The sequence below is a fragment of the Malaya genurostris genome, chromosome 2, assembly GCF_030247185.1.
Source record: "Malaya genurostris strain Urasoe2022 chromosome 2, Malgen_1.1, whole genome shotgun sequence".
NCBI lineage: Eukaryota > Metazoa > Arthropoda > Insecta > Diptera > Culicidae > Malaya > Malaya genurostris.
The window spans coordinates 258168747-258191943 of NC_080571.1; the positions used below are offsets into that span (position 1 = coordinate 258168747).

Sequence of the window (23197 nt, forward strand, 5' to 3'; positions counted from 1 at the left end):
TTCATTTTTGCAAGATTCGCCCTTCTTTGAAAAACAGCTTATCATTTCATAACATTTTTTTCAGTGTATCAAAAAATGTCATCGAACTGTCAAATAATGTCGTATTGAGTTTGACAGTGACCGGAACGGAACGGATCAACGTTGCCAGGTAAACCGATTTATCGGTATTTATACAGATATTTGACCTGTATACCGCAATACAGATATGTACTCCCAAAATACCGATAATTCACGGATCGTACAGATAAATACCGATTTTCGTTTACAGCCCAGATAGACAGGAGAAAAGGTTGCTACGAGACGTTTTTTTTTTTGCTCATTAAAATATGCATTGGTGACATTTCCGTGAACTTGATGAGATTCTGATACCGATATGGTACAGATAGATTTTTGCGCCGAATACAGATTTTTGGAAAAATGACCTGGCAACGCTGGAACGGATCGCGCAGTACGAAACAACGGACGGACGGTGTTGTCTACTCGCCCGTGTTGTGTGTGTACTTTTTCCATCACCGCCGAAATAATTCAAGAACTTTTCCTGTTCTGGTGGATGAAGTGTAGAGCGTAATTTTACTGCAAATCCACACCGCTTGTTTGTAATCAATGAACAGTTATTGCCATCAACAAAAATCTGTCGCTATTGAATAAGCATTTTCCGGAAGTGTCAACTTCGGTGAAAAATTGTGTCACTGAGCCTTTAGCCGCTGAATTTGCCATAATTGATTCCTGCTATTAGATACTGGAGTTCGAAGCAGATCAGCATTCCTGAAAAGATAATACTTCAGAGCCTTGCGAAGTGCAAAGAGAAGCAATTCTCGACCGAAAATAACCTTTTAAGATGGATGCTTTGCCGGGGTCAGCACACATTAGTAAAAACAAACTGAACGTGATTTGTAGCTAGCCGCTTTTTTTATCGAACGAGGGAACAGGAACCCTCTTTAGGTGGTGAGTGTGAATTAAATTTAATACAGCAATTCTCCAACTATGACGGCAGGTGCGAAGGAATAGTGAATATTTACGACAAATAGTAAAATTATAGCTTATTCACTGATTAAAGGTAATATACCATGCGGATGTGATTGATAACAGTCCAACTTGACCTAGGATCATTTTCTAACTTGAATATTACTCGAGCCGGATGGACTGTTTCGAAAGTTAGTTGAAGAGAGCTCACTCTAGTGTACAGTAAACGCCGGTGATGGTATAATCCATTAGCCCCAAAATCGTCATTGACGACATTTGTCATACCATTGTTACTTCATGTTCGCATCACGAACGAAAGGTGCGTCAAGAATAAGTCAGGAAATAACAAAATAATAGTAAGAAAACACGTACCCGTTTCACTACAAGTCAGTTGCTACTGAAGAGAAAGAAAAGCAAGTTTAGCCAACATATGAAGTATATTGGAAGTGGTCAGAGATAGGACAACAAAGTACGTTAGAACAGATCAAGGTTTTGTGATACCAATTTGCCAAAGTAATTATTGAAGTAGTTTTTAAGCTATATCAAGTATTGTTACCCAAGTCTGTGGGCAATTTTTGTAGGGTTAACGGAAATTATAGTAAAGTACAGCTTTTAGACTGCATCGCGCCGCATACAAAATCAATTGGATACCGCCATGCAACGCCGATGAGCACTCGACTTGTTTATCAATAGTCTTGCAATAGTCTCCTAACATTACGTAGAGTGTAGCTTTGTTTTGAAATTAATTCATATAGTTCTAGAAATTAGCCATAATAAATGCGTATTTTTTTCTCATCTGCTCTCATTTCCAGTTTTTAGAAAAAAAGGAATTAGTGCAAATAATCAATTATTATTTTGGAGTTCCCGAGCCGAAACCAACGTGCATAAGTGGGTAACTTTTGAAATATCTTTCGGATGGTAAAACTTTCCGGGAAAACCACCGGTCTCGACTCTTGCATAGTTTGTGCACATCAATTGAAGTGATAACAATAGTAATATAGTAGAAACTACGTAGAAAAGTCCGTCAGCTGCATAGGACATTTTCCTAGCCCAGAATGGTCAAAGAGAAGCCAAATTCAACTCGAATCTACGACAAGGACGGGTATCGACGTCGAGCAGCTTGTATCTGCGTACGTTCTGAGGCGGAGGCAGAGGTAAGTCGTAGTTCTAAATTCAAAAATGAATATTCTATTGTCAATTGACACCGCTTACTTTCAAACCTACACCTTAAAGCGGGTACACTTTTGTGGCATCGTTTGCAAAGATGTTAAGACTCCAAAAACGTCACTAACATAAACTTCCAATCACCAGTGAATGAATTTGAAATTTTCAGCAACCACTGGCACGATTGACTGCAGCTTTGTTCCAAGTCCATAAGATAGTAATCTGAAGTAAAATAAGAACGTAATTGATCCATGATCCAACCATACTTCTTTCCAAATCTTTTCTTTTGAAATTGAAAAGGTCGAAATAACGTTAGTTTTAAAATATATGTTCATATTTGTAGACTGACAATTTCGCTCAAACATAGACTCATTTCGTTATTGCAATTGTTTTCTTTTATAGGTCTTATTGGTAACATCATCACGCCGTCCAGAGTTGTGGATTGTTCCAGGTGGCGGTGTTGAACCAGAAGAAGAATCCTCACTAACTGCTAGTCGCGAAGTTCTCGAGGAAGCTGGTGTGGTTGGTGAGCTAGGAAGATGTCTAGGAATTTTTGAAGTGAGTACCGACTATTGCCTTAGATTTTTTTTATACTCAACAAAATATATACAATCTCAGAATACAGAACACATGCATCGAACAGAGGTTTTCGTTATGGTAGTCACAAGGGAGCTCGAAGAATGGGAGGATTCCAAAACCATTGGTCGCAAACGACAGTGGTTTTCGATTGATGATGCTCTCACGCAACTAGCTTTACATAAACCAACTCAGCGCCATTATCTGCAGCAGCTTCGCAACTCGAAAAATAATTCATCTCCTACAGGAAACTGCTTACATGTGGTGGGGGAGGATCCGGACAACGAGCCGGAAGGGGAATCAACAGGTATAGTCGATGGAAACAGCATTACGTTACCACCAACAGCACCGACAGATGCAGTTAAAGAGGAGAGTGTTACAACTAACCCGGATGTTACAATGGGGACAGACTCTTAAGTCATTTAATTTTCGGTTTATTTTGCTTCTTGAACCTAGAGACAAGCTGGTAAGGCAGAATACAATTCCTTGTTCCACTAAATGTTGCCTTCATTTCCGCCCTCTTATTATCAACCAGGACCAAACGTCCAACTAGTATCATCAGCCATTTGCACATCAGCACAACTATATTCATCGCTTTGAAGTTCTGTTTCAATTGAAAACCTCAGTCTAGTGATATGCATCTAGCACACGATGAAGTAAGCAAATCAATTGCTATTTCAAAACCAAATACTTTCACCTCTGCCGTTCCTCAATCTAAATTGTATCAAGAAAGTCAATCATTAATTACAAATTGTAGCTATACTTTCTTCTGTCGTAAAATCTGAGAAAGATCCACATACAATTAATTCAAAAAGTCTTTTTAGATTTTTACCATATTGAAGTATGAGTTATAAAAATTTTTTTTATGACTTAGATCGATATATACTATCAGCCCATCGCAAAAATTCCGTACGAAGTTTTCATATATTGTCTCGCAGTATAAAACATGAATGTAAAAAGGCATGTTGTCAAAATGCTGAAGCCAGCACACGAAGAAGGCTGAGATGGAACATTTCATCATGGAGCTCCGTTTATACAAATCATATTTGAAAGTTTACCCGTAATAAAAATGTTAATAACACGAAACAAAAGATAACTAGCAAGTAACATCCTTATTCATAAGCTCTAAAACTAGTTACATGCTGGAAGACAGATAAATCGCATTGAGCCAAGCAGAAAGCAGCTTCCATACGAAAAAAACTAAACAAAATACCATGCTCACTGTGTTTTAGGGAAGAACATTGACTAGTTTCTATGTAACATGATCCCGCCTTCTCTTTTTTGCACTAATTTTATGCCACACAGTAGATTGAAATAAGAATAATATGAACTGTGAGTTTACTTTCTATTTGCAAGCGATGATCAACGAGCATAAGATGGCGCAAGGATATTAAATGAAACAGAGAGACAAGCTGAACTACTTCAGAGAGCTTCAAAGTCGAACAGTTGCTGATAGAGAATCGAAAAAACAGATTCAATTTTGGTTGAAATGCACCTGAAAATGCAAGTTGTGCGGGAAAAAAAAGTAAGAAAGTGATGAATATTAGAATTTCTAAATTATACTTTGAATACTTATACGAATAATACATTATGATAATTTATTGATATAAAATCCGTATAATGTAATTATTGTCAGAAGAAACCATGTGAGGGAGAAACATTTTTTTTAAGCAAAAAAATGCATCAAATGTATTTGAATTTATTAAAAAAAAGTTCTATTTTTTCTGCATCTGAATGCTTTCAATTCTTTCTGTCTACTATTTTTCTTGTGTAACTCCTCCTTAATGTACATAAATAACTGATTTAAGGCCCGGTTAACCAAACAATTATGAAAAAATCGATTTTTCCGTAAATTGCTAGAAAATGCTATTAGAAATAATATAGAGTTAATCCCGAGGGTACACGCGACCGAGAAGTTTGTAGAAAAAATGGGATACGGTGCGCGCCCAGGCACGATTAGTCGCGAAGAAAAACTTTGTTCGGCTTTTTCTCGAAATCACGTTTTTCTAACCGGGCGTAACTCGAATTCCAAAACTATTGCACGTATCACGTTGAACCAAACGGCATTTAACTCGTTAGATGCCTCTCTATGGTCGGAACTACAACCACTCATTGTTAGTTGAAAAAGGTATTAACAATTAAAAGTGCAAACACTGTGTTTTCTAGGTGGAAATGTTTCATTCTAATTCTGACCATAGCCAATTCGATACAGAACATGAAACTGTTTTGATGTTTGCTTTCCAATGATTGGTTACCAAGAATTGATATTTACTAACAAATTGAACGAGTTTGAGCAGCTGTTTTCAGAGCCACCATATTGACAAAAAAAGAAAAAAATCTATGCAGTATTATACATGTACTTTTATCTATAGAAAGTATAATTTTGAAATATTGTTCAAACAATATGGCTTAAAACTATCTTCGATGAATGCCATAATCCGGCTATCGAATGGTGTACCCAGTAAGCAGATACCCACTATTACCGGACATAACAACGTTCGGATGTGTGCGATTGGGCAGAATCTGATACTCTCGCATCCAGTTGGATGTAACTCGTAAGAAGGTGACATTCGCACTGACCTTCAATTCCATGAAGCACTCTAGCAATATTTCTTTCGTTGTACTGAACACCACAACCGGTCTGCCGGACTTCACGAACGGAAGTAATGATTTAATGATGTTGTAGGGATGTTCTTTGGCGATAACAACCAACGAATCAAACTTTTCCCTCATTATTTCGCAAGCATTCTCGTTTTCCAATTCCCATAGCTGTTTCTTATTGTTGGCGATTTTGGGATGCTTCGCATCTGGACCAATGTCTTCGGCAGAATCAATTTTCCGTTTATCGCCGGCACCGAATTCTGTTTCATTTTCGTTGTTTTCTACTTTGATAACACGTGTGTCGTCTTTTTCGCCTGTTTCCTTTTCTCCTTCCTGATAATAATGTCTCAACACCGAATAAATATTGACAGAAATACATCTGGCCAAATGCTCAGATGTAAAGTTCATCGCTTGAATGGCCTGCTTTTGAGCTACGTTTCCTGGGTGCATGTGAACAAGTTTTGCCTCTGTATTGGATCCAAGAGCATTTAGAAATGCTGCAGGAAGTAAACCATTTGTGCCAGACTCATAAAGCAAAAATCTACCTAATCCACACGCTCCACTGTAGGAAATAATCTGAGAGAGTGTATCAAACCGAACTGCCATAATTTTATCAGCATCCAATCGCCAATAAATGTCGGCAATAAGTCTAATCGACGGTCGTTTAATTTGAACATATTCAAAATATTTCTTCTCCTTCCGTTTTAAATACTTTTCTTGCGAATATTCAGTTTTCGTCGCAAAACTTTTCGAATTCTCTACCAATTTTCCGATTACCTCCGAGGAAGACTCACATTCCTCTCGTAATTTTAGAATTTCCTCCGTTGATAAATTTTGTGTGGTTCGATTATCTACAATATTTCTATTATCCACGCCACTTTCCTTTATTAGCAGTTCTTTCAAATTTCGTATCTCCGAAGCAGTTGGCACAGGATCCAATATGAAGAGTCGTTTATTTCTACCTTCCTTTGCGATTAATTGAAATGTTGTGTGATAATGTTGCCCTGCAGCACAACGCAATTCTATCTGGTCCTTCCCTAGATGCACCACGGTATCCAAACCGGTAAATTTCTGCAATTTGGTGTATTTTTGCCGCTTGATAACAAGATATTCGCCAACTTTGATCGTGTCCATCATTGATGCCTGGTAAGATGATCTTTAAATGAAACTTTCAAAATTTTTATATCTTAAAAAGTATACCTGTCAGGAGTACAAATATTCCAAATGTTTATCAATTATATTTTATATTTGAATTTAATAACATTTCAGCAACTATACAATTTTTGGAACTCGATGCAACTGCATTTGTCTCACCAAACCACATGTGAAAAGTTGACAAACATACAGAGATGCCAAATAAAACTTTTAAATATCTTCACGTAAGGTTTGCAAAAGTCTGTAAATCCGACAAAATGGCGGCTTAATTTCTCTACACGTTAAATGAAACTACTCATTAATGAGTATCAATAATACCCTATTTCGCAAATAAAATTGTTAAAATTTAACTCATTAATGGTTGAAAAGTTTTAGTGGATTCTTTAAAAGCGTTGTGTCGAATGTATTAATAATTGAATAGAAAAGGTTACATTTGAAAAGATTGGATGATATAATCACAGACTAACAGACAGGACACTCAAATTAGATTCTTCAATCATTTTAACGGTCATTTCGAATATTCCTTTATTTGGGACAGTACTCACATGTGTCATGATGGCGCCACGTTACCCTATCAAAAACATCCTGTCTGTCATCTAGACTGTGTTTATTTTTTTCATTTACCAACAGAGTTGCCATTCATACAGAATTACCTGTAATGTATTGATTTGTAGGGTAACAGAGGTATTTTGGCCCACTTTAGGATTGATTTTATTTTGGCCCACTTTGTACAAATATCCACCAAATGTTGTGATATCTTTGAAAAACCCTCCCGCAATAGGTAATTTAATATTGATAGGTAATCAAATTGATGCAACATGGGGTACTTAACATGGATAAAATCCGATAAAATCGATAAAGTTTGTTAGGTGGGCCAAAATATATGAAGTGGCCAAAATACCTCTGTTACCCTATACGTCCATGCGAATTTCATGCAGGATACAGATTTAATACATATTGCCAAAACTATATACATAATTGTGCCTATTTCTCATCCTCCAACGCAAGACAAAATTGAACCCGTTTTGTTACAATATTTACTTGCTTCTAATCTGCCGCCACTTAATCTCGGGTGAAAACTACCAACACAATAAAAAATAGTCTACACTCAAAATAATAATCATGTTATAGTTACGTGAAAAGTTATGTGAATATTTTCCACCCTACTTTTCACGTAGGTTTTAATGGACTGGCATTTAAAAGCTGTTCAATGTATAATCCAGTAAGAGTTACCTGTTTCATAGGTAAGATGTAATATACTGTTCATATCACATTTACCTATCAGTTCATATCAAATTTAGATACCAGAGAATTATAATTTTATATATTGGTTAAAGTCAAAAGGGAAATTTCAGATTCTTATATAAATCTAGGAAATGAAAAATAAAACATTTATTTCAGAAAATTAGCATAGAATTTTAATGGCTGAAAATAAAAAGCAACTAATAACGTGGGATCTCGAATCGGAAAGCCTTAATAAATCGTGTTGTCACTGTCATCCAACCGAAGCCGAAGTCGAGATACGAGAACTCACACAACACTACCGATGCAGGTTGAAGTCGAAATACATGGTTCCAGTTCTCCAGTGTTTGAAGCATTCGGAAGGAGCCTCAAACTTCCCAACTCACGCAAGCACTCGGTCCAGTCGAACACATGGAAACTTTCATACTGGAATGGTCCGGTAGATGTAGTAAACAATTGTAATTAAATAACATTTCTCGCAAATATTTACACTACTTACACTTTGAGGGCCATTGCTCGCCATTTTCAAAATCGAGTTTTTCACACCTGAAATTCACGTAGATTGTTTGACGTTTGGTCAATTCACGTAAACCTTATGTGATGATTGTATTCATTTTAGGGGGTGTTCGTATAACATTCATTTCCGTCACGTAAAATATTCAATTTGACATTTGAAACCATTTTACGTGATTTTTCAAGTAAATCGAACGTGAATTTTTATTTGAGTGTACTTACACTTTGAGGGCCATTGCTCGCCATTTTCAAAATCGAGTTTTTCACACCTGAAATTCACGTAGATTGTTTGACGTTTGGTCAATTCACGTAAACCTTATGTGATGATTGTATTCATTTTAGGGGGTGTTCGTATAACATTCATTTCCGTCACGTAAAATATTCAATTTGACATTTGAAACCATTTTACGTGATTTTTCAAGTAAATCGAACGTGAATTTTTATTTGAGTGTACTTACACTTTGAGGGCCATTGCTCGCCATTTTCAAAATCGAGTTTTTCACACCTGAAATTCACGTAGATTGTTTGACGTTTGGTCAATTCACGTAAACCTTATGTGATGATTGTATTCATTTTAGGGGGTGTTCGTATAACATTCATTTCCGTCACGTAAAATATTCAATTTGACATTTGAAACCATTTTACGTGATTTTTCAAGTAAATCGAACGTGAATTTTTATTTGAGTGTAGATGAACAACGTTGAGTCAAATAAATGGTTACCTTCCAACATCGCGAAAAAGTTAAATATATTATCAACGTAATCCAATAATTTATTGTTACGAGCTGATCGGTGTTGACAAACGAGGGGAAACCAACTAGTAATAAAAATTTTATATAACACAAGGGGTGTACAGATAGTAAATAGTTCGCGCAGTACAATATAGGTGGAGCTAGTGCATCACGAAAAATTATTTTTTATAAGAATTTACTCATACTGTTATGTCTGTTAGTCTGTGATATAATTTCAGAATACGAAAACAATTATTGCATTGTTCAATTTCTTTGATTTATTTATTTATTGTAAAATCAACAGACACGATGTGGTCCTAATGATTAATTCTAATACTATGTAAGAATTTGGTCCTTGTTTTATGCCGTGAAAGATTGAAGTCGAACTCAGATGACACTCGATTGAATGACCGTTGTAAGCCGATAATCACACCGTTTATCCCGTAGTTAGTGCGGCGTAAAGGAAGTCGAAGAAAAGCGTTATTGCGGAGAGCTCGAGGACGAACATTGATGTTGATTTCACGGAGCAAAGTGGGGCAGTCGATTCTATCAGTCAAAGCGTCTGCTATCATTAAAGCACGCGATAGCTCCCGTCTTATTTGCAGTGTGTCTAGACCGATTAGCAATCCGCGACTTTCATAGCTCGGTAGTTGATGAGGATTGGTCCAAGGTAAACGGCGAAGAGCGAATCGAACGAATCTACGTTGAATCGACTCGATTCTATTAACGCCATTGAGGTAGTGAGGGTTCCAAACAGCTGAACAATATTCCAGAGTAGAGCGAACGAGTGAACAGTATAGGGATTTCAAGCAGTAAACATCCGTAAAATGCTTAGCCATTCTCATCACGAATCCAAGGCAGCGAGAAGCTTTAGCCACAATGTAGTTGGTGTGTTGCCTGAATGTTAACTGCTCGTCAAGAAAAACGCCGAGGTCCTTGATGCACGTCGATCTACCAATCATGAATCGCTCAATAAAGTATTCGAATTTCAAAGGTACTTTTTTTCTCGTAAACGTTATGATCGAGCATTTTTCTGGATTAACGGTCATGTGATTCAATTTGCACCAATCCGAAAAGATTGCCAATTGTCGCTGAAGAAACGTCGCATCCTCTAAGGTGCGAATAACACGGTAGATCTTGAGGTCATCTGCAAAAGATATGCGCGGTCCTTCCAGAGAAAAATTAACGTCGTTAAAGTAAAGCAAGAAGATCAAAGGGCCGAGATGGCTCCCCTGCGGAATTCCAGATGTTGCAACAAATTCTTCCGAAGTACAATCATCAATTTTAACCACAAGATGACGATTCCTGAGATATGATTGTATCCATCGAAGGACGTTTGTACCAAAACCAAGTCGATCCAGTTTTGCTATTGTGATGTCATGGTTAATTTTATCGAAGGCGAGGGAAAGATCGGTATAGATTACGTCCGTCTGAAAACCATTTGACATGGCGTTGGTCACGTAAGATGTAAAGGATAATAGATTGGTGGTTGTGGAGCGCTTAGGCATAAACCCATGTTGGGAATCATCGATATACTGCTTGCAATGATTGAAAATTGGAGTCAGTATTACTTTTTCGAACAGCTTGGGGATAGCGCTTATACAAGTTATACCACGGTAGTTGTTTATATCTCTTTTGTCTCCTTTCTTGTAGACCGGAAACATGAATGAAGCTTTCCATAAGTTGGGGAATACTCCCGTAGCTAGTGACATATTAAATAAACGGCAAAGGGGGGCAATTAACCCGGTTGAACATTTCTTTAAGATGACTGCTGGTATGGCGTCTGGGCCTGCAGAGGTGGAAGCCTTCATACCAACGATTGCCGTTTGTATCGATTCCTCGTCTATATTGACGTCTAGTGCAAAGCATAATTGGATACAGGAACATTATTCGCGGCGCGTGCTATTTCCTGCGGAGATAGAAAATCGCAAGAGAAAACACTTGCGAACCTTTCCGAGAACAGCTGGCAAATTTCTTGAGTAGACGAACCAATACGATCTCCGAATTGCATTTGTGATGGCAAACCGAATTCTTTCCTTTGCTCATTAACATGCTTCCAGAAAGCTCTCGGGTTAGATTTCATTGTACGTTGTATATTATTTAAATAACGTGCATGGCAACGCTTCGCGGTTTTTTTGTATATCTGATTTATCTTCACATAACGATTTCGCAGAACATATCCACCATGTTTGGAGTATTGTTTCAGAGCAGCTCTTTTGGAAGTTTTCAAATGTCTTAATTCGACAGTTTGCCACGGCGGATTCCGAGAATTTCGTCTGGACCGTTTTGGTACGAAGTAATCAATCGCATACATCAAAACATTACAAAAGGTCTGAACAGCGGCGTTGACATCATCGTTGTCAAGAATTTCATCCCAGTCGATGTTCGATAGGAAATCAGTCATGCTAGTATAGTCGGCTCTTTTAAAATTATAGCTGATGATGGCAAGTGCGTCACAGTTGCTGGACAAACGTTTAGTCTCGAGAATAATATGCAGCGGAGGATGATGTCGAACAGATTTGACAAGAGGAAATGTTGCAGCACTGATCCTGGGTGCGACGTCAGATTTGCTGGAAAAGCAGAGGTCGAGCATTCGGCCGTTCTCATTAACGACATTATTTAACTGTCGTAACAAATTAAGATTGTACCCGTCGAGCAGAGTGGTAATCCCAATATGGAATGTAGATAATACGGGGTCAGCAAACGAAAATCCATCGGCAGTGGCACACCAATGTAAGCCGGGAAAGTTGAAATCACCGACAATCATGATTTCGTCAATGGGCAGCGCTTGAGCAGACGAAATTTCGTTCAACGACTCAATGTGTGCATTAATAAGCTGTAAGTCACGACAACGGTCCGGAGGAAGATAAATCGCACAAACGAAAAGTGAGAAATCAAGTAGTTTTATGCGCACCCATACCTGCTCGATACAAAATCCTGGTGTGTTTTCAACCAGCTGAGCCTTCAGACGACGATGTACCGCAATAAGTACTCCACCTCCTATGCTCTTGGGACTGTTACGAATGCTACGATCAGTACGGAAGACTTCGTAATTAGATCCGTACCCTAGAACGGATAACGTATTTCCGTTAAGCCACGTTTCAGAGAGAGCGATGATGTCGTAACAATCGTCCGCACATGCTAGCCGATAATCGTCAATACACGTGCTTATGCCGCCTACATTTTGGTAGTAGATGTGCAAATTGGATGTATGATTGCCGTTTGTTGTTGTTTGGAAGACTCCTTCCACGCCACCGCGCACAGGATCGGGACGACTGATGAACGCAGACTGCGGAAGCTCTACTGTGGGGGACGTATCAGGAGCTTCCAGAATGCGAATTTTGGTGTTTCCCGGTGTGGCATAAATCGATGCGTTATGCTCTGCGCTAGAGCAAGACGGCTGTTGAATGAATTCAGGATGCTGACTTCTGGAAGTGCGAAGCGGGTGAACACTAGAAGGCGACGATACAAAACAATACTTGCCTTGAGAAGGCGTTTGGAAGACTCTCGTAGCACACCCACACACAGGACCGGGACGGCTGGAGAACGCTGGCGGCAGTGGCTCGACTGTGATGGGGGTTACGAGAGCTTCCATAGCACCAACTTCAGCGCGTCCCAGCTTTCTCACATCATCACATGATCATAAGTCGGGTGTATTCAATAAAGCCTGCGACGAAGTACCGGGAGACGATTCTGGAATGGTAGGCTCTTCGGGTGTTGGTGGTGAAACATCGATCGGTGGGCACCAAATGTTTTTGTTGCGATTGTCCTCAAACTCGCGGAAAAGGACACCTTGAGGCCACGTATCGGGATCGAGTGCAGCGTCGCGATATTGGGGTAGTACCCCGACTTTGAAGGAAATGAAATTCATACTATTGACGTCAATTCCTTTTTTCACCAATGGGACAACCTTAACCTCTTCGTTGCACTGAAGACCGTCTCTTGTTAGTTGTTCGACCATTTGCTTGGTGACGCTGGGATGAAACCGAGACAAATATATCCATACCAGAGAGGAAGACGTTGGAACCGTAGAAATGCTGCAATTTTCAACTGGTTTCCGCCCGCAAATAAGTGAATAAGTTGATTCCGATCCTTCTTCGCGACGACGCTTTGCAGCAGGACGAGAAACGTCGTTGATTTTTACATCGCTATCACTATTACGCCTCGGAGTCGAAACGGAAACTTTTCGAGTAAGGCGCGATATTTGCTGACTGTTTTTCGTGATTTCGGCTTTCAGCTCAGCACAGACCGATTCCATTTTTTCGGAGACAGCTGAAATTGCGCATCCTAGTGATGAGATCGTTTCCCGAAAACGAACTAGCTTCATTAATTTACAGCATTCATCGCACATCCAAAGCAAATTGGGACTATCGGCTAGTACCTTCAAGAAAGGCTTATTTAATTTTCCACATTTCATATGGACAACATGATGGCAAAACCCTGAGCAAGAGATAAAATCCTCGTCAGGTTTGACGGTTTTCGCACAACGATCGCATGCATCAGCCATAGCACTCGAATTTGAGCCAGCCGACATTGAAACACAGTAGGCGCTACGAACGGTAAATATGACGCGCAAAACGAGATATCTTATTGATGCGTTATCTATGATCAATAATACTACTCGATAACTGAATTTCTAACGGCGGTGAAACTGCTCAATAACACTTTCTAAGCACTGCACTCCAAAACTAGATCAAAAACGGCAAGTCCGTGTATCGAATATGAGCAAAAAGCGAAAACAGAACGATCAAAAACACTCGAAAAAGACAAAAATAATTGAGCTATCTGCACAACAACAATGGCGGTAGTTTGTTTACCAACAAGTTGATATCAAAATTTAGTTTATTTTGAGTTGAAATTGTCTTTGATCATTTTTACTAATCTTGCTGCAGACACTATGAAATACGATGAGCATAATGTACGATTCAGGCGGTCCGTCCGTAGAAGAAGCAACTGTTTATTTCTAATCTTTCGAATGTTGCCAATGTAAAAAGCAAAGCCTTGGTTTTACATTCCTGTAGTGGAATTTGACCTTCTGTTTCAACAGACTTCGCAGTCGATTCAGAGTGAACAGAACCATTACATGGCTGTTGCTGCGATTCTACTGACACTACGAATCCTTTAAGGTCGGGGCTCGAACATACGACAACTGGTTTGTAAGACCAGCACCCTATGCATTGAGCCGCCAACCCGGGACATTTACGTTTTTCTTTTTCTCATCAGATCACGCTTCAAACAGAAGAAAAGGTGGAGCACTAAATCGTTGATTAATAAAGAAAACGCAGCACAAGTGCTTATTTTCTAAGACATAGACATGTTGCCACTTTTTTTCTAATCAATTTCAATAACAATCAGTATGTCATGTGTATAACGTAATCCGTGTGTGAACAGTTAGGTCCCTCTCAGCAGGCCGTTCAATTTTGTTGATTTTTGAGCGCTTGTTGAACGACATATTGCACGAAACATTCGTTAAATTTGCTGGAACGGTTTGTTGTTGTTTTTTCTCTTACAAAAATAGTGTGAAAACTAAGTGTTACCTTTACATAGAAAGAAAATTTGTTGTTATTCTATTGTGCAGTATTGTGCAGGTATGTAGTGTTAGTTTAAACAAATAAGTGGAAAAAACTTCAGAAATTCTTCAGTAAAACTAGTCCAACGGGGCTCCAACTCCTCATGTTAAAAATGGCTCAACAATGGACCTCTATCTGCCGCGTTTGTTGAACGAAAAAAATGGCATTCGGTTCAACGGTCTGTTTCAAAATCGGCAAACGAAGGTCCCGTGTTGGCCTCCCGTTGAACGATCGATTGGACTTTCATTGGACCAATGATCCAACGTATTGGACCAATGAAGGACCACCGTTGAACGTTTTTTTCTAAGTGGGGTCGACGACACGACCAGACACTCTGAACAAAAAATGGTTCGAAAAGTGTTCATTGATGATTTACCATCAGTTACCAAAAATTGACGATCCCTCGTATTTGATAAAAACTATATTTTCGAACAACACTGTTTAGTTGTGTCGAACTAGTTACCAAGGATTCCCAATACAAATAAACAAACAGTTTGCGGAACAGAACATGGGTTTGCTGCAGGTAAATAATAAAATGGTATCATACTAACGACGAATCGGTTCTGAAACTTTTTCTTTCAGGGCAAAATGATTGTTTAATCTCTACAAATTTACGGAAAATCAATTGTATGTTGCAACAATGAATATTTTTTCGAAAAAGACTTGCACCAAGAGTACGAGACGAAAACGACCTCCCCGCCTGATGAGAGTATTCTCTGATGGCGATTTTAATGAAATAAAAATTCCTGTTACCTAGAAATGTCTAGCAATTAAATCGGATGAATTTTCACAAGAAATGGAATTTAAATTTCAGTACAAGAACAAAGAAAAAGTTGTATCAATGTCTATTTTTCATTAATTATACAAAGTGAACACTTCCAATTCGGGATGTAAGTATTGAAATAATGTCATTGTGTTGCGATAGCTGCTCGCGCATCGACGAGATATTGATCATCATGGAGACCATGCTGAGGTGTGGATCGCTTCCGGCTACTGTACCGACATCTTTGTAGTTTTTACTCTTGTCCAAATCATATCACTAGCTTCCAAAGGGACTGGTGATGTTGATTGAGGACCAGTCCTTGCCAGTGTTGTGTTGATGTGTGCAATGCTCCATGCTGCAGTGGCGAGTGAATCGTTTTGTAACTAACTACGACGCGTGGGTCAAAGTTAAATGCACTTTCTAGAATAATCAGAGTTAGATGTAGAATCACTGTGATGTTTTATCGCATCAGACCAACCTTCTGCTTGTGGGGCATTCACGTCCGCTGGTAGAGTGGAACAGGGGGTTATCATTGTCAGAACTAATAGGCTCAAATTTTGTGGGTCCCAGTAGGAAGTCTTAGAATTAATTTCGCATTTGATTTTGAAAGCATATAATTGCGAGAGCTGGTCAGATGATGTTGAGCAGATAATTCCAGTTGCATCTGCACTAGGATATGGTTTTGCATTACCGGCAAGCCTACGATAATGTCCGCTAGACACCCACCAGTTCCAATGCGATATTCGATTGTTCTCCATCGGATTCGGATCTGAGAAGTAAAGATGAGTCGCCTTCACGATGCGTTTACAATGACAATGCACAATACACCCAATCATAAATGCAAATACTTTTTTTTTTCAATCATATGCAATTTAGTCATCCACACACGAAACTTGTATCGTCATATGATAACATTGGACACTAAAATAACTGTTATTTTAAATCAACAATTGTTGGCCTTTGTTGCCAGTTACTGAGGGGTAGTTAAATTTGCGATACAGTTTTGATAGACGAGTGACAGGTCGTGTCGTCGGTTGGGTTATGAAATTATATTACTTTCGTTAAAACATTTTATTTTCTGATAGTGTGAACATATTATAATCTGTATTGCACAGATTTTCAATTTTCTGCACAGATTTTAAATCAGCTATTATGTAACGGAAAACGTGAACAGATTTCGCACATACAGTTTTTTGGTTTGATTTTGGCAAAGATTTTTGAAAATACGTCCTGACATCCCTGTTGCCAAGCTCGTAACGCGAGCTGTCTTGTCTTCTCTTACTCGCATACGCATGGCTGCCAGATGACTGACTCAACGCTGCCAGCTGGTAAAATATGGCTGGCAGACATTCTGGTGACCGACTGCCTCACCGCCGCCAGATATACAACTCAAACGATACAACCGTATCCGCACCAGCCTACATAGCGTTTTGACTACCTGTGCAGCCATGGCCACATGATTCAGTGACGGTTGTTAAATCCAATTTGACAAAACAAAGTCGCCTGTATCTAAGTTAGCCGAGCGTTTTCATCTTCTCACCTTCGCTGAAAACGTCAAACATTTCATTGTGGAAAAGTCCTGGTAGATACAGTTGTATCGTTTGAGTTGTATAGCTGGCAGCGGTGAGGCAGTCGGTCACCAGAATGTCTGCCAGCCATATTTTTCCAGCTGGCAGCGTTTAGTCAGCCATCTGGCAGCCATGCGTATGCGGGAGGATTTTTCCACATTGAAATCTTTGACATTTTCAGCAAAGGTGAAAAGATGAAAACGCTCGGCTAACTTATGGCGTTTTCGTTTTTAATTTGCACTACACCGGTGCAGTGCTACACTGAGGCATGAATAAACGAACAAAAATGACAAAAACATAAACAGTAACCATTGACTACAATAAACGATTCCATTGCACAGAGCTACACCAAACTTTTGATGAGTGCTACACCAGTGGTATCGGTGCAGAAAAAGTGTAGCACTGGTGTAGTGCAATTTGCAAAAACGAACGGTTTCAGTGCAGCTTTCGCTACTCCAGTGTAGTGCAATTTAAAAACGAAAACGACATTAGATACAGGCGACTTTGTTTTGTCAAATTGGATTTGACAACCGTCACTGAATCAATTTTGGTAGCCGTCTGATGGCCATGGCTGCCCATGTAACCAAAACGCTATGCGGGTAGCAGTCAACTATTCAGCAGGGCATAGGGATGTCAGAATTTTCGAATTACTCGATTATGCATTATTCGAGTATAATTTTCAAACTATTCGATTATATTTTAATCGATTATCTGGATTTTTCATCGATTACTCAATTAATTATTCGATTATTGTTGCTGACTTTTTAAAATTATTCGATAAGTTTGATAATCGAATATTAGTTTCAAACTCGATTAATCGATCGATATTACGACATCCCTAGCAGGGCTCATGGAAAGCAAACAAAATAAGACTAAGAAGCCAGCTGTTCCGTCTTTTCTTAGGTATATAGTATTAAAATTTATCAATGAATCGTTACTTAATAAATTTATCGTATATTGGAACTCAGTTCAGGTAGATATATAGAATCACCTAGATATTCCTTTTATATTTAATTGCTTCTTTGCAGAGGCATTCAAAAAAGTCAATTGAAAGGAAGCGTGATAGAAGACCCCCACACTGTAGAAGGCGCTCTTGAAATTGCATTAAAAAAACTGCATCCAATCAACGATTTTAAGATAAAGATATCTAGTCGGTAAATAGTTTTTCATTATCGAAAGAGATTACTGAGATTTCCGGTTAAAATACATTTACAATTGCCGCCTCTTGAATTTTGAGACTGCTCCCTGTTTCTTCATAATATGTACACTTAATTATAGATATTCATTGAAATGTATATCAGTACATCTACTTATTAGAGTTATAAAAGTGTTAGTTCAACTACTGATTATTGCAATGTTTCTCAGGACTGATGCCGGTGTCCACGCACTTCATAACGCTATCCACGTTGACCTAGAACGACATAATGGGCAACTGTATAGCGAGGATACAATTACGCGGCAGTTAAACAGATCATTCAAATCACAGGCTCTTCCAGTTAGGATACTTAGCACCCGATTAGTTCCAAAGTCCTTCAGTGCGCGATTACATGCTAAATCACGTACATATATCTATCGATTGGGCGTGCTGAAGCCACAGTTTTGTGATAAACCTGACGCACATCCTTTCAATCGTTTTTTACCGATCGAAGAAAATGACCGGTGCTATTTTATTGCGTAATTAAGTATGATATTTATAAGTCAAGTATGAAATTAGTCTTCTGAATTTCAGCCATCCACACTTCGATATTGAAAAACTGAAACGTGTGGCAAGTATATTCGTAGGGTATCACGATTTCAGAACATTTATGGCGATTTCAAAGGGGAATCCAAAACAGCTAGAACCATCACATACCCTAAGAAGTATTCAGTCTATCACAGTGGAGCGTGGAACATGCATGACATTGTCATTTAATCGAGATTTAGTGGAACATTTTTACGATTATTGGGATATTCGAATTAAAGGGCGATCTTTTTTGTACAAACAGGTACAAGCATCGAAGCACATATAAGAGCAACTAGTCTAACAAAAAATCGATTCTAAACAGTTTCATGTTTTTCCACTTATCTTTTCAGGTTCGTCGTATGGTAGGTGCCTGGATAGCGGTAGCAGAAGGACGTATAACAGAACGAGATGCATATGAAATGCTAACAGTTCCATCGTCACATTCATGGTGTGAACAATCGCAAGTAGTGCCGGCATATGCACTTTATTTGTGCCAGGTTGAGTACGATCCAGCGGATTTAACAATACCCCTAGATGAGCTTCCTAGACCAACTTCGACAAAGCAAACAAGCATTACAACCAACTGAAACCACCGTTACTTACAGTGATGGCAGTCGAAAAATTTTCCAAGGTGAATTGGAACGTGTTGCACCTGCACAACTGGGATACGTTGTTGACTATAGTCCTGATCAAGTACCCGCTTGTATTATGAGCCAATTTCTGTACCTAGGTTCGCAAGACTGCGTTCGGCCAGACGTACTTGAAAAATATGAAATCAATTACATCCTTAGTGTTGGTATCGACACGCCTCCATTGGAAAATTGCAACGGTATCGAAACTAAATTTATAGAATGTTTAGACTTACCTGAAACAGATTTATCTATAGTACTAAAGCGAACCAACAATTTCATTGAAAAATGTCGCGTTACGGGCGGCAAAATATTGGTTCACTGCAATGCTGGAGTGTCACGATCCACATCGATCGTAATCGGATATCTTATGATGAATCACGGTTACAGTTTCTCACAAGCCCTAGAATTAATCAAACATAAAAGGCCTTGTGTGCAACCAAATGTTGGCTTCATTAATCAGTTAAAAAGGCTTCAACAAAAATGAATTAAAACTCTTTATTTCGACTTAGATTTTGTAATTAATTTGCTCGAAATTTATTGTTTTTAGACTAATTCTTAGTAAATAAAGCATACTGAATTGTATAACAAGTCGTATTAGACATACGTTTTTCTTATTGTACGTCTATTCTATTGTAGTCGTTCGAAAAACCAGGCTGATTATCTGTTCATGCAATAACCCTCTTCATATGCGCTCATTTCTAACGCTTATATTGCAATGAAAAATATAAAGGTCATTGAACATGTTAGAATTCATATCCTCCTTCAAACCAAAAGCTAACCAACAAATAATGATATTCATTGCTTATAGAGATATTTATCAAAAGATAGATCATATTGAGTAAATATGCAGTTTTTTCTCTGATGAAAAAACTCGCAACACTTGTTACATCACACTAAATTTTATTTGAGTTCAGCAAATCCAATCTGAACTTTTCCGTGCAAATTCAATACGCATAGAAGTAATGCTCTCAAGCAAATTAAAAGTGAAGATCAATTAAAGTACAGCATGGTTGTTGTCCTCGTTATCATCATCGCTATCACTCAGTGGAAATAGATCACGCATGTTTCTTCTAATAGTAATCGGTTCTTCCATTGACTGGTTCAACCGTTGTCTGTCTAACGTCAAGGAACTAAGATGAGTGATCGTTTCGGCTAATTCCACATCATGGCTTTGCACAAGACCATTGACAGTGGATCTGTTGATGTCATTATAAGAGTCGCTACTGAAACTACCATCCAAATTGATCCGACGAATTTCCTCTTCTGTCTCTTCTTCTTCTGCTTCCTCGACTACAATATTTCTATGCATTTGTAATAAGTTTGTTTCAGCTTGCAAATCATCCGAGCTCAAAGTACCATCCAAATTGGAACTAGATGCAGCTCCAGACGTGAGATCGTTTGTTTCCAAACGTAACCCAGCCACACCTTTCTTCGGAATTGTCGTCAAATCTCTTTTGACACGGCGTATTCTTGATGGATCGTTCTGCCGAATTTGACATTTGTGCTCAAAGTCTACAACGTACAGAAATCCTGCCACCATGATTTTACAAAAGCGTTCCTTTTTCTGGTAGAATTCTTCCAGTTCCTGACTGGTTCGTTCGTCGTACTGCCACCAACCATTTCGTCCCTCGTAATACCATTGGTATTCGGTTCCATCACTAGCTTTTGCTGCCTTTTCTACTTCTACTAACCCGTTCACAAGATGAGGATGCTCCAGATAACTCGTAGGAATGTCTCGACGGCACATTGCACAGCGACGATTTTTGAAGGCAACTCCCTAGTATTACACAAATTTTCATCATTCTATCTTACAATTATCAATAATTACTTACTTTGACGCAAAGAAAACAGAAGATGTGGCCACAGGGAAGTCTGGCAGGATGAATGCATGTTTGTAAGCACACAGGACACTCAAGTTTTATTGCTGGAAGTAAAATCAAAAATCAATCTTTCAATGAGTGTTTGACAGAAAATATTTTCATGTAATAATTACCGATCTCTGTATCAGTTTTCTCTTGTGAATGACCCTGTTTATTTTCGTCGCCATTGTTGTGAGATTCAGACGACAATAATGTCGAATCGGAAGTCGTTGCTGTAGAAGCTGACGTGATTGATGTAACGTTTTCTATTGATTCCGCCATTACGCAATCAAAAGTTTTGCAGTACTATTCTATTGCATTGAATAAAAAACAATGAAAAATTATACAAAATTTTTTAAATACGACTTTTCAACAAACAAAACAAATGAATTTGACGTTTGTTTGCTTCTTAAATAGAGATGTCGTAATATCAATCGATTAATCGAGTAATCGATTAATAACCCAGATAATCGAGTAATATTTAATCGATTAGCTTAACACTAATATTCGATTATTGAGCTAATCGAGTAATTCGACCGTCCCACGACAAAAGGGCCTAACTGCAAATGACAGTTTTTCTTTGTTTACTTTTTCTTCCACGATTTACCGAACTAATTTTATATTTGACGCTTTACTCTTCGCAAATCTTTCAAGGTAAAACTACAAGCTTTAGATTTATATTGAAAACTTTAGAGAATTTGCAATAATGGCTCCGTAATAATCAAAAGAGAAAGTAAACAAAGAGAGGCTCTCATTTGCAGTTAGGCCCTTTTGTCGTGGGACTATCGAATTAAAAAACTCCCATAGTCCAATCCACGTGCGAATGTGTTGGTGTGGCTATTCTCAGCAGTTGAAAGGTTAATGCTAGTGTGAGTATGTCGAATAACCCAGTGAATTTTGTCGAGCCGCATCGTGTCAATTATTGAAGACATATATGCAATAAAAAACACTGCAATGCCAAGATAACAGTTGAGAAAGACATAAAATCGTTCATGAAACTCTATATCATAATAATGTAATGGAACTGTCTTCTACTTGGTTAATTAGTTCATAGCTTATGAGATTCTATATGCATTTTTCGCAGTGTATGATTATGAGTCTAAAATGTTTTACCTCAGTGTAAAATTCAACCCACAACAAACTTTGACTTCGGTTCGCACACATTCTAATTTCGTATATGAATAGATCTGCGCACTCTGCATTGGTGTGAGTAACTGAGACGTCAAATTGCTCAATAGTAATAATCGAATGACTAATCGAGTAATCGATTAACAACCCAGATAATCGAATAAATTTCAATCGATTAGTTTCTAAATAATACTCGATTATTAAATAATCGAGTAATTCGAAATTTCCGACATCCCTATTCTTAAATTTTTCAACACGTTTACAAAATATAGTACATATGATGCAGAGATGCCATTTATACAGATTTATCTGTATTATACAGATTTTTACATCCGCATACAGATTTAATACAGAGTACAAATTTCTTACAGATTTCTTAAATTTAATACAGATTTATACAGATTTCACCAAAAGTATTAAGGAAAAAATTAAACTTTTTCTTAGTATTTGAGCTATCTATTAGTATTTGATTGCAATGACGAGATAAACGTTTAGGAATCAACGTAAAAATCACTTTTTAAAATATATATTTTTTGCAGATATTTAATGAAGAACACTGAAATCCATTTATATTAAAATTTGTAACTAAATTGAACTTAAAAGTTAGACAAATCTTGGCATCATGAAACATTATTGCCAGACTGACAGTTGTATTACCTGACTCGACGTTGCATATTGGGTTTTGGAAAAACATCTCAACTTATGAAGTGAACATTTTCAAATTAGACAAGTATATGGCACCATAATTCAATTGTTGTTGATAGTAAAAAACTATAAAATTTCGTCGATGAATATAATATAAGATATGAAATTTAATCTACCACTCTATAACCATAATCTATTGGAATAACACCTTTTAACATAATTGTATTGTAGAAATTTCATTTTATTAGCGAATACGGATAAATACAGATATTTTATACGAATCAATACAGATTTTCTATGAAAATATCTGGCATCTCTAATATGATGTTTGCGTAAACACGCTCAGAAAGAGTTAATCCAAAGTG

General features: G+C 38.0%; 4 protein-coding genes across 9 annotated transcripts; 2 read left to right on the forward strand and 2 right to left on the reverse strand.

The window, feature by feature from the left end:
• The first annotated feature begins 429 nt into the window (after nucleotides 1-429).
• LOC131429641 (diphosphoinositol polyphosphate phosphohydrolase 1) lies at nucleotides 430-4356 on the forward strand. Of its 5 annotated transcripts, none has more exons than XM_058593899.1 (5): nucleotides 430-945; nucleotides 1776-2117; nucleotides 2530-2685; nucleotides 2746-3169; nucleotides 3239-4356. In XM_058593899.1, exons 2-4 carry the CDS (start codon nucleotides 2019-2021, stop codon nucleotides 3118-3120), a joined length of 630 nt encoding a protein of 209 aa, XP_058449882.1. In that variant the 5' UTR covers nucleotides 430-945; nucleotides 1776-2018; the 3' UTR covers nucleotides 3121-3169; nucleotides 3239-4356. The 5 variants fall into 5 exon arrangements, with proteins under 5 accessions (XP_058449882.1, XP_058449885.1, XP_058449881.1 ...); XM_058593902.1 differs by having other exon boundaries at nucleotides 4060-4356; XM_058593898.1 differs by having other exon boundaries at nucleotides 2746-4356.
• Nucleotides 4357-4524: 168 nt separating this feature from the next.
• LOC131429640 (tRNA (adenine(58)-N(1))-methyltransferase non-catalytic subunit TRM6) lies at nucleotides 4525-6712 on the reverse strand. Its single transcript, XM_058593896.1, has 2 exons — nucleotides 6505-6712; nucleotides 4525-6447 (listed from the first exon to the last, which is right to left on the reverse strand). The coding sequence occupies exon 2, from the start codon at nucleotides 6439-6441 to the stop codon at nucleotides 5146-5148; it is 1296 nt and encodes a 431-aa protein (XP_058449879.1). The 5' UTR covers nucleotides 6442-6447; nucleotides 6505-6712; the 3' UTR covers nucleotides 4525-5145.
• A 10970-nt stretch (nucleotides 6713-17682) lies between these two features.
• On the forward strand, nucleotides 17683-19295 carry LOC131429643 (tRNA pseudouridine synthase-like 1). 2 transcript variants are annotated; one of them, XM_058593904.1, is made up of 5 exons: nucleotides 17683-17818; nucleotides 17874-17999; nucleotides 18211-18519; nucleotides 18575-18830; nucleotides 18919-19295. In XM_058593904.1, exons 1-5 carry the CDS (start codon nucleotides 17772-17774, stop codon nucleotides 19153-19155), a joined length of 975 nt encoding a protein of 324 aa, XP_058449887.1. In that variant the 5' UTR covers nucleotides 17683-17771; the 3' UTR covers nucleotides 19156-19295. The 2 variants fall into 2 exon arrangements, with proteins under 2 accessions (XP_058449887.1, XP_058449888.1); XM_058593905.1 differs by having other exon boundaries at nucleotides 17697-17818; nucleotides 18891-19055.
• Nucleotides 19296-19670: 375 nt separating this feature from the next.
• LOC131429642 (E3 ubiquitin-protein ligase rnf146) lies at nucleotides 19671-21454 on the reverse strand. Its single transcript, XM_058593903.1, has 3 exons — nucleotides 21194-21454; nucleotides 21033-21124; nucleotides 19671-20977 (listed from the first exon to the last, which is right to left on the reverse strand). Exons 1-3 carry the CDS (start codon nucleotides 21339-21341, stop codon nucleotides 20195-20197), a joined length of 1023 nt encoding a protein of 340 aa, XP_058449886.1. The 5' UTR covers nucleotides 21342-21454; the 3' UTR covers nucleotides 19671-20194.
• Between the last annotated feature and the right edge of the window lie 1743 nt (nucleotides 21455-23197).